At 35.7% G+C, this 12,370-nt stretch overlaps 1 protein-coding gene across 12 annotated transcripts in view; it reads left to right on the plus strand.

The window, feature by feature from the left end:
• LOC150105365 (uncharacterized) overlaps window positions 1-12,370 on the plus strand; it is a 521,942-nt gene that overhangs the window by 310,508 nt on the left and 199,064 nt on the right. For all 12 annotated transcript variants that reach the window (XM_090394098.1, XM_090394099.1, XM_090394097.1 and 9 more), the window contains one exon: window positions 6,932-7,109. In XM_090394098.1, the coding sequence (XP_090250224.1) occupies window positions 6,932-7,109 (178 nt within the window). The remainder of the gene's footprint in view (window positions 1-6,931; window positions 7,110-12,370) is intronic.

Consider the following 12,370-nt stretch of genomic DNA (forward strand, 5'->3'; position numbering starts at 1 on the left):
AACCGAGACTAGAATAACAATTAAATTTATTCAAAACGCAACATGTTTCATCGGATTGTCCGACTTCTTCAGGCGTGGGAACATAGAAAGCAAGTAAACACTATAAGAAACATCGTATCACTATAAAACGACTATTACAAAATCAGTTAGCTTTGAACTGTAGCTACAGTCCGTGTTGAAGTTCTATTGTTAGGTAGCTGCGTGCGTCTGATTTCACGCGTGTGCCAGTATCGGATAGCAGAGCTGAAAGAGTCCGGTAGGTTATAGCTGAGGTTATTATTTATGTGATGAGGTTCCATAACAATTTCCTTAGACTCGACTATGTGTCGCTCCACCTCGTCACGGCATATATGAAGGTTTGAGGTTGTTGTCCAGTTTATCTCATGTTGACGGCCTTCATCATTTGTGTTTACTGAAAACAGTACATGGCTTGACAGGGCACTTGCTCTAGTTCTTTTGTAGGCAATGTCTCTCTGATGTTCTTCTAGACGTAGGAGGATGGATTTTTCAGTTTGGCCATAGTATTGCTTCCCATAGTCACACGTGATTTTGTACACTCCTGGGAATTGTAGATGGTTGTGAGCTTGTTTGTATTTGCTTAAAATCGATCTTAGTTTAGGAAGTGTAGAGAAACAGGTTTTTATGTTGAACTTTCTTAAAATTCTTCTTAGTTTTGGGGAGAGCGAGCTGATATATGGTAAGGAGATATAACCTTTTGGATTGTCTTGTGTTTCTGAGTTGTTTTGATGGCGGTGGTATAGATGCTTATTAATAGTTTTCGACGAGTAGCCATTACTTGTGAAGGTTCTTTGTAGATGTTGTAGTTCATTTTTTCGATCTTCATCATTTGACAGTATAGATCTAGCACGATGTGCTAGGGTTGAGATGATACCCACTTTCTGTGCAGGATAGTGATGTGAGGACGCATGCAGGTATCTATCTGTGTGTGTAAATTTTCTAAAGATTGATATTTTAATAGAATCAGATGACTTAGTAATTCTTACGTCCAGGAAGGGAAGAGATCCATTTTCTTCAACCTCCATTGTTAATTTAATATCTTGGTGGAAGTTGTTTAAATGATTTAAAAAAGACTGAAGGTTATCGGTGCCATGGTCCCAGATAAGAAATATGTCATCTACAAATCTTAGCCAAATTTTTGGTTTAAGAGTAGCTGAGGAGATTGCCTTTTGTTCGAAATCTTCAAAAAAGATGTTAGCTAATATAGGAGACGGGGCTTCCCATTGCCAATCCTTTATTTTGTTTGTAGATTTTCTTCTCATATTGAAAGTAGCTGGAGTGAATGCAATGTGATAGCATGGAAAACATCTTTTTTGAAATTTTGTTCTTTAAAATATCTTCAGATATCATGGTGAGCTTTGACATGGTGGCTCTCTTTACAAACGTACCAACATGGACTGTAGCTACAGTTCAAAGCTAACTGATTTTGTAATAGTCGTTTTATAGTGATACGATGTTTCTTATAGTGTTTACTTGCTTTCTATGTTCCCAAGCCTGAAGAAGTCGGACAATCCGATGAAACATGTTGCGTTTTGAATAAATTTAATTGTTATTCTAGTCTCGGTTATAGTCAGTATATATTAATATGAATATATATATATATGGTGAATTAGGATAGGAAACAGTTCTGGTGCACAAATCTTCAAGACAATTGGAGGAATGCAGTCATGGTCATGAGACTTTTTTTTGTGTCTAATTTGGACAATATTTTTCTGATCTCTTTCTGGCAAAAGGATGTAGAGAGCATTGTATGTTGGGCATATGGAATGGTTGGGGTGGGGAGGAGAGATTTACCCTTGTCAGTTATGCCTGCATTTGAAGCAAAGTGCGAAGCAAGGAGATTGGCTTTTTCTTTGGTTATGATGATTCAGTAGAGCCATCTGGGTATTGTTGGGATGGTAATAGTGTTGAGCAAAAGTTGCTTTGGCAAGAAACCAAAAAGCTTAGCTGCCGTTTGCACAGGCTGCAAGTTTCCTGCTTTTTACTCTTTCGAACTCTGTTTTGGAAGCATTGATAATTTTCTTGCATCTATTTTAGACTTGAGTATAAGCACTAAAGGAGGATGGAATTCTTGATGTGAGCCAGTTATGGTGTACTTCATTTTTCATTTGTACAGCCTTGGCACATCTTTTGGAGAACCATGGTTTAGTTAGGGGATGGCAGTTCAGAGTAGTGTGGGAAATGTATGTTTTCATATGCACTGAACGTATCATCAAAGTAATCCGGTGGGGATTACTTTGGTGATACGTTCAGTGCATGTGTTTGGGTTGGAAGGCCAGAAGCAATAGCCCAACCATGGGAATGAGGCATAGAAGTCACGGAGGCTGTCCCACTTGGCACTGTTATGATGCATGGGGGAGGAGATGAGCATCTCCCCCCCCATGGATGTGGTCCAAATTACCTAGGGAACCCACTACATTCACTGTGCATTTGGAAGGGTCATTGGTACACCTGGTACATTGTATATTAACAACACAATTTTAAAATCCATATCATTATCTTTTCAGTAATTCTCAACTGTGGGACAAAAATAAGTTATAAACCATTCTTCAAACATTTGTTGTCACCCATGACGTCTTATTTGATCACCATATTACACAATGGACACTTAGCATAGTGATTAAGAGTCCATGGTCAGCTCGGTAAACAAGCAGAGGCTTTAATTGAAAGTCACTTTCAAAAGTCGTGCATTTCCACCTAATAAAAGTGTCAAATGGTCTTTTGAAATTTATGTCTTGGTTGGACCTTTCCTTTTCTGCTAAATTAGTGTGCAAAGGTATCCTCTTACAAAACAAACTTTTTTTATCGACATTAAAAATTTCTTCATCCTTGTAACCTCCTTTTTCAATCACTTTTTTTAACTCATTGGGAAATTTTGCAGTGGTATCATTATCAGCACTAGCACTTCCACCTACATTTTGAACATTATGGAGCCCAACATGCTTTTTAAAGTTATAAATTAAGCCATGACTTGCTGAAAAAGATTCCCCTTTAGCTCAATTTTCTTTGTTTTCTTTTACCACCTTATAGAGACTTATTGTTTTGGTTTGAATTATAATATGACTTAATGGAATTTTTTTCTGATTTCAGCCTTCAATCCATATCATTAAAAAACGTTCCATGTTATCTATTAAGGCACTTCTTTAACAATCACTTTTGTCATATAAGATGCCATGGTGATTCCATGCATTTTTATTTGATCTTTCTTCTTAATAGCATTCATACTGATGACTTATTCATTCATTTGCCTTGCACTGTTTTAGTGTACAATGCTCGTTCTTCATGACACTTAATAATTTCAAGTTTTTGTTCTAGTATTAACCACAAGCTTTGTTGCATTTCCTCTTCCCACTCATAACTGCATATAAAAGGGTGTGCATATGTAATAGAAACTAACAAATTTTGTAGGACCATAAATTAGCTGCACCAAAGCTGAAATACATTGATACAGCTGTTAACGTGATATGCTAAATCACCACGGTACTGTTTTAGTAGAGTTGGTAATGCATTGCAGTAGCATTATACTGATAAAAAATTTTTAAATTGTTTAAAATTATAAGTGACGCTAGAGCAAAATCCACTCTGTTGAAAACAGTGCTATGTAAGGTCTTGCTGTATGTAGCATACTGTAGTGTATTCATATCTAAGTTAAGGAGTTAAGTCAGATGTATAAGTAAGTTTGGAAAATCATGAGTAAGATTTTTCCTGATTTTAATATAAATCATATAGATTATGGATATCTCCATTTCCAGTGTTTTTCATAATCTGTATTACTGAAGGTAAGTGGCATTAAACTTTATCAAATTGGAAATATTCACCTCACCTCAGCTCTTTATGTAGATGATGGTATACTTCTAAATAAAGAAGAATTCTTTCGTTATGTGGCCAGTAGGAGGAGAAATGATTGAGGAAGAATAACATTGTTAGAAGAAATTGGGAATAGAGTGACTGATGCAGAAGACATAGGAAAGTTTTTTAATTACTTTATTGGGATATTTCATCCTGGAAAAGAGTGTTTTATTAGAGCAGTGTTTCTCAAACTTCAGATATCCACGTACCCCTTCTTAAATTTTCATTATTACCAAGTACCCCCTCATCAAATAATAAATAAATAAAGTATATTTCATTGTAAATGTCTGTTATTTGAATTTATATGTTCATGTAAACAAAAAATATGATTTAATTTTAATAAACAAAATTTGGAATAGGTTCCTCTTCATTTCCTGGCCATGAAAATCTACTTTTCAAGTATGGTAATTCTTATCATACTTACGAAGATTTTTCATCTTCTTCCTAGTTGGTTCTCTAGAGATGTCAGATGACACACCCTTATCAATTTCATTTGATCCAGATACAATATCAACTTTTTCTTGTTGCTTACAGCTACTTGTATTTGCTGTATTGCTCTCTTTTGTGGGTTTTATAAATCCAATGATCCATACTTAAGAATTTGAAAGCTAAAAAAAAATTACAGTGTTTACTCAAATATAACTCGCACTTTTTTCCCAAAATTAAAGCTAAAAAATCGTGGTGCAGGGATTTTTGGAAACCAAAGTTTTCAGAAAAAAAAACTGCAAATGGGTGTGACTTACCAAGAAGCTCCTACTCGCTATTGCTATTTTAGGCATCGAGAACAGCTTCCTTGTGTGCATTGTCAAAGTCGTCTATCCAAATAGCTTCATTTTCTTTCCCGTTATTTCAAACAAAAATTACAAGTAATTTACAACTTGAAAAGACTTGAAAGCAGCTATGGTGAAGTGCATATGATTGGTGCAGTATTATCAAAAGATCTCCCAAACCAAAGATAAATTAGCATTTCAACAGTTGAGTTGAAATGCTAATTCTCTTCAACAGAATTTTATAATATCTGAAACACATTCACTATATATTTCTTAGTTTTAACATGTTCACAACGGGATGGTGTCAAGCAAAACCATATGTTGCACCGGCAACATATGGTTTTGTTTGTGTCTATACAGCAGTTTCTGTGGGATGGGACATGTGATTCATTAGTTAGTGCTGTTTTTATCCCAATTGTCTCAAATTGCACTATTTGTTAAGAAATATAATGATTCCATGCATTAATGATGCACAGCCGAAAATTGCCAATTACCCCCCTGAAGACCTTTCGCGTACCCCCGGGGGTACACGTACTACACTTTGAGAAACACTGTATTAGAGGGATGGAGAGAGTACAAGGTTTGGAAGTAAGAGAGGAGAGCGTGCTGCAATTGCTGAGTTCTCCGAATGTCAATAAGGCAATGAGACTGAATGAGATTTCACCATATACCGTTAAGAATGTGCTAAGAAACTGACAGCTCTGTTGTCTTGGCTTTTCAATGAGAGTTTGGCTATGGGAAAAGTGCCCAAGTAATGGAAGGAGGGCAAGATAGTCCCATTGCATAAGAGTGGTGGTACAATGGAAGTGGCAAACTATAGACCAGTTTGTATTTCTTCTGTAGTTAAGATTTTGAAGAAAGAGATTGTATAAAACATTGGGCAGATGAGGATAATGTTATCTGTGTGGGTCAGCATGTTAAGAGGCAAGGCACTCTTGGTTTAGTAATCTAATTGCCTTTTATGATAAAGTAACAAGAGCAGTTGATGAGGTAAAGGCATACACTGCTTTTTATTTATGTTTTTATTTATTTATTTTTTTTTACAAAGACCTTGGACAGGATGTCACATGATAAGCTTATATTTAAGTTAAAGGACATGGGTTTGGATATCAGGTTAGTGAATTGGATTGGTTGTCTGATAGGTATCAGAGAGTTGTGTATGAGGGAACGGTATGAAGGATATCTCCCTGAAACCAATAAATTTCGGGAAGATATTCAGTTGTTTGCAGATGATGTGAAGCTGGGAAGGGTTATTAGTAATAGTGCTGATGTGCTAGCCCTTCTGGAGGATTTGAATAAGCTGGACAGGTGATCAAATGAATGGGGGTGTCAGTTTATTGCAACTAAAATTAAGGGTCTCGATGTTTGGGATCCATCGATGAGAGGTTGTATACTCTGTTGGGGGAACTGCTAGAAGAAGTGAAGGAGACAAGGGTGATGAGTGATAGAAATTTGAAGTTTAGGAGACATATTGCAAAAGTGGTGAAGGTAACCCAGAGGATTGCTGCATTACTGAGAAGGATGCTAACTAGCAGAGATAGAAGGAGAGTGTGCTGAAGCCTTGCTGCATCATTCTAATAGTTCAACTTAATACACTAATTAGTTGCTTTTGGCTTGCATCAGCAGGCCAGTGGTGACTAATTAATGTATTAAGTTGAAAAAAATTTTGACACATTATAAAAATGAATTAGGTGATAAATCATACTTGTCACTTATTTTATTTATTAATTTCTCCAATGTCACCACTCCAATATTACTCTAACCTATTTTAACTTAATTGAAATCAATTAGCATATTAAGGAAACATTTTTGACCATAAATTAGATATTCTGAAAGAAAAAAAATGTACATGCAGTTATTGAATGTGTGCATTTCCTTTTTGACCAATGAGTGCACCCACGGCTTAGAGGAACATTGCTACAGAATTGTTTCTGTTCTGGAACATGCCTACTCCACTGATGCTACTTCAAATTCAAATTTTTATTTAAGGAGAGTACTGAAGCCTTGCTGCATCGTTCTAATTTGAATTGCCTTTCCTCGTCAAAGATCTGGGAAGTTTCATTCTTTATAAAGGACACATCCCCTTTCTGCAGTTAAAGATTTATATGTAGATGACTCTCATCAAATTTCATGAACTTCTTCAGCTTTTAACTGAATCATGCTTAAAATAAAATAAAGATAAAATTGCAGTTAAAATAAAGTGTGGTGTGCAGTTTTAATAAATTAATTCTGATTAAAAGCATTTCCTCTCTTTTACTTAAATATTGTCTTTGTTATGTATTATATTTATATAGTTAATGCCACAAGCAGCCTTACAACCAAAGTCACCAATTCTTCCATCTCCAGCATCTTCTGGGCCTACTACTGCACAAGTTCTAACAAATGCACAACTTAAACATCTAACCTCAACACCCCAGCTGATTACTAGCCAAACACCAGCTGCAATGATAGCAAGTCAAGCTCAGCTACTAGGTAAGTGTATGTTGTTGTTGTTGTTGTTTTTTTTTTCAGATACAACCATTCCAAAAAAATCATTAAAATCGTATGAGATTTCTCTCTTTAGCATCACATCATCTCATGATGTTCTTATTATTCTTCTTATCTCATCAGGGATAGCTTAACGTTCAAAGCTGGATATTTAGGAAGAGTCCTCCACATACCTTTAAAGAATTGAGAGAAATGACTACGTGTTCCGACCCAGTGTTCACTTATCATCATCTTGTGTTGCACCTTCTTTTTAAAACCTAGGTGTCCATTCGGATTCTGAACAAATGAGGATGGACTGGCAGTTTGGGATTTAGCCGACCATATTGTATCCTACATTCGTTTAAACTAAAACAAAACAAAAAGATGATTAATTATTAGGATAGCTAAGTGATCACCTGAATAAATAGGATTCTGTTGTTTTCATCAGAGAACAAGGCATAAAAGGAAATGTCAATTATCAGTACAAACTCACCCTTGGTAGAATTCAAAATAAATTCTGTCACTGAGAGAAATATCACTGGAAAAGAAGTGAGATTCTGCTAAGTAATAACTACAATATGTTATATTCAGGGCAAGGAAAGAATACTTTAGTATTTAGTAGTAAACAGAAATATAAATTTTTTTGAATTCATGCAGTTTCAAGTAGGTAATATGGACAAAGTTCAGAGTGGAGGATTGAACAGTGAGCTTTACTTATGTCTTTAGTACTAGAGAAGATTTTAATAAGAAAGTAGAAGAAATGTTTGAGTTATTAGAGTTGGCAGTTGAGATAGGGAAATGGAAAATCTGGTTCATGTTGGAGATCCAAGCAGTACAGTAGGAAATGAATATTAGATGCACTATAAATGCAAACCTCTAGGGACTAGACATCTACTGTCTGATCAAAAATATCTGGACACCCTTTGTAGTAGTGGATATGGTTTCAGAGATAGACAGATACTGTCTGTCTCTGAAGATTGCAAGACTGTGTGTGTGTGTGTGTGTGTGTGTGTGTGTGTGTGTGTGTGTGTGTGTGTGTGTGTGTGTGTGTGTGTAAAGGATCAGTCATGATTTAATAATTTTGCTGGAACCACATGGAACTCTGTTACTCAAATTAAAACAAATGGGGATGGATATGATACTGGTTAAGTGGATAAGAGGGTGGCTGCTGGATAGATATCAAAAAATGATATATAGAGGGACAGAATTGAGGCAGAAACAGGTGACTACTGCTGTGCCTGAAGGTTCAGTGTTGGGATCATTGTTGTTTAGTTTGTTCATAAATGATATAGGAAATAACCTGAAAGGAAATATTCAGTTATTTGCTGATGATGAGAAATTAGGTAGAGAAATAGTTAATCAAGATGATGTAGAGAGCTTGCAGGATGATTTAAATAGGCTTTTGCTATGGACAAAAGATAATGGGTACCAGTTTAATGTCGAGAAATGTAAAGTAATGCATTTTGGAATAAATAGATTAAAAGCCATACATCATATTGATGCCACTGTACTCCAGGAAATTGATGCAACTAGATATTTTGAGGTGGGGGGGTAGAAAGAGAGTTGAAGTTTAGAGGACATATTGCTGAGGTAGCCCATAAGATTACTTGGCTATTGAAGAACACATTAACAAGTTAGAGATAAGGAAGTTGTTATTCCTCTTTATGAGGCCTTGATATGCCCACATTTGGATTACTGTGCTCAAGTCTAGTCCCCTTGGTTTCTTGTGGATGAAGAAGCAGTGGAGAGGATTCAGAGGTGACTGGTCTGTGGAATATTCCCTATGAGGATAGATTGAGGTTGGGTGGATTGCAGAAGTTGGTTGATATGAGAAGAAGAAGAGGGATATGATAGAAACATTTATGTTGATTAAAAGTTTTGTAGGATTAATGCTGGGGAAATGTTTCAGCACTTGGCTAGAGGAACCGGAACAAGGGGTCATCCCTAGAAGTTGAATAAAAGTGTGGTTAGTAGGGTGTGAAGAATAGATTTTTTGCTTGAAGAGTTGTGAATGAGTGGAATGGGTTTCCAGAGTCATTCGTGAGTGCTTTAATCTGTTAATGGGTTCAAGGAGAGGTACGATAAATTTGGTCTCCCATGATGAGTCTGGACTCCATGGAGGTGACTGTATAATAATATATATATATATATATATATATCAGTAAAATGGGACTCTACTTGAGAGCTCAGTGACTTTCAGTGTGGTATTATCATAAAGTGCCATCTTTTGCAACACCTTCGTTGGGGAAATTTCTGTCCTGCTACAGCTTTCCAATCAATTTTAAGTGATGTTATTCTGAAATGGAAACATGTAGCGGCAACAATGACACAATTGCAACTTGGCAAGTCACATAAAATCACATAGTGGGACTGCCAAGTGCTGAATTGTTTGATGTGAAAAAATTGCATGTTCATGGTTGAAATACTTACTACCAAGTTCTGAAATGTCACTGTAAGCAATGCCAGCACTATAGCTGTTCATCAAAATCTGAAGAACATGGGTTTCCATGGCTGTACAGCCCCCACACCAACCTAACATCAGCAAAGGCATCACCAAGCATAAGGTGGGGGTGGTGTAAATTTCACCCATTGGACTGCCAGTGGAAATGCATTATTTGAAATGTCACACCAACATCTGGCAGCCTAATGGATGAGTCTTGGTTTTGCAGATGTCTGAATGTGTTGTGCAAACTTTGAAGTTAGGTGGAAGAAACATCATGGTTTGGGGATGTTTTTCATGTTTCAGGCTGGGTCCTTTAGTTCCAGTGTGAAGAATCTTAATTCTGTAGCCTATAATGAATCTCTAGACAGTTCTGTGTTTCATGTGCTTCGCTGACTGACCTCACTAATGCTCTTCTATAAGAATGGAAGGGATTATTGCAGCAACATACCAAACTCTAATGGAAAGCCCTTCTAGAAGATTAAAGACTGTTATAGCAGCAAAGGAGGACCAACTCCATATTAATGCCTTTCATATTAGAGCAAAAGCTGGGATGAGCAAGCATCCAGAATATTTCTGATCAGATATGTAGTTTGTTATAGTGCAAGATTACTATAACAAACATGATTCACTATTTTTTCCTATTTTTCAATGGGAGAAGTATCACTGGAAAAAAAGGAGCAGCTCACAGAAGAATTCAAGAATACAGTGTTGGCATAATTGGTATTACTGAGATGAAGGCTTTAAAATGTGAGATTCTGCTAAATAATGGCTATAAGAAATACCAAAATCTTTTTTTTTGAACTGCTAAACCACAGAAACCTATGCCTAAGATATTATATTCACCATAAGTGAATTTAAGAAAAAATACCGATGCCCCCCCCCCATACATTTCTATGAATCAAAGTAAATGTCAAGAAAGAGAAATAGAATAAAAGAAATTGCAGGAAATAAAACGAGAAGAAATTATTAGAAATAAAACAAAAGAAAACTTGGGAAACATAAGAAATAGTAGAAAATTACACCAGTGACAAGAAGACAAAGGATTAAAGGATTAGTGCTAATCATACATAAAGGACAACATGAAAAAAGTACAAATACAAATAGTAACAAAAGATATAAGGAAAAAGAGTCTGAAATTATAAAAATGAAAATCCAGAATTAATGTGTAATACTAGAATAAAAAGTCTAAAAGGTTTCAATCTGACAAAAGTAAGTTATTATTATAAAGGATATTATATATTCATCATTATTACATGACACGTCCAAGGAGTCCAGTGACTCATTGTAGGAGGGCATACTACAGAACTTAGTGCATCTCCTCTACTTAATCCTCCAACTTTACAATGACACTACTACCATCAGCACACAATGCCATTTGCCGCTTGCCACCACCAACAGTAGTTTTTTGTCTGTGAATTGTATGTGGTCTCATGGCCGATTTTGTCATGAGATGTATGTGGGATGAAAAACACAAGTTGTCAGGAGAAAAAATCCTACTATGTGAGATTGTCTAATTCACCTTCAATTGAAAAAGTCCATATAAAGATTCCTCTCGTTACGATGAGAATTTAACTCATTTCTTTTCTAATCAAAGGATGCATTGTTCTACCATTCTTCCAATTATACTATGGAGGCACTAGGTTCATTATTATTATTATTACAGCCAGATTCAAAATTTTTCTGAAAGCTCATGAGAATTTAACCTTCATCATCAGAGTTGCACTACTTAAAAGACATGAACTCAGCCTTTGAGACCTAATATTCCCTTTCTGTTAGTGTTTTAGGTTTCGTTTGCCAGACAGCTGTTTCAAACTTTTTCTCTTCTCATCAAAACTGCTATGGTGAGTCAGAGAGAGTTATGAAAAATATAACTTTTTGACATGAAAGTTATATTTTTCATAAGTGAGCTCTGAGTAGGTGCATAAATAGATATGCACCTACAGAGTTCAGTTATGAAAAACATCTTTCTGAGAGGAGATTGTTGTAGTTGCACAGAATATTTTTGCTTTCTTAAGGTTTCTGCCTGATCTCTGATGAGAACCAATAGTTCAAAACAGTTATCATGCCAGTGAATCCTGAACACACCAATAAAAATTGAATATATAGACTCATAGGCTGAGTTTGTGTCTTAACTAGTGTAAACCTAGGCAACTCCAATGACAAAGGTTATAGTATTTTCATAAGCTCTCAGGAAAATTTTGAATATGGTTATAATAATAATGGATATATAACATAAAAATATTTAAGCATTCTTTTTGTCCATGGAGCATCCTATTTTAACCTACTCTTTTGGTTATAGTTGATTTTTGACTTTTGATTTGATTTTTTTGACCTTGCTGTCAATTTCATATCAGTCATCCAGTTTTACTAGCCTGGATTGTACTATCTGTGAGTATTTTCAGTTCCATTCCTGATTTTTTTCTCCATCTATTAGTCATCATCAGTGCCCATGGTCCAATGCCTGTTTGGTGTTTGATGCTTGTTTCACCATTCTTTGCCATTTCCCTCTGTCCATTGCCATGACTCAAAATCTACAAACTCTTTCCACACTCCTCATTCACATCATCTATGTACTCTCACCTTGGCCGTTCTCTTCTATTTATAATGTTCATTGTACCAAATATCAAGGTTTTGATCTTTCTACTAGTATCCATTGTGCAGATATGTCCAAAGAGCTTTAGTTGTCTTTGAATTATTTTCTACAATAGATTTTCTTTGCTATACAGTTTTTCATTTGTTTCCTTTTGTATCCACCCAATTCGTAGAATCATTCTATTATATATTCTTTTGAAAGCTGTTTTCATCTCACAGAGTGTTTGACCAT

Source organism: Typopeltis vanoorti, chromosome 6 (assembly GCF_054136105.1).
Source record: "Typopeltis vanoorti isolate ZY-2024b chromosome 6, IOZ_Tvanoo_1.0, whole genome shotgun sequence".
Taxonomy (NCBI): Eukaryota; Metazoa; Arthropoda; class Arachnida; order Uropygi; family Thelyphonidae; genus Typopeltis; species Typopeltis vanoorti.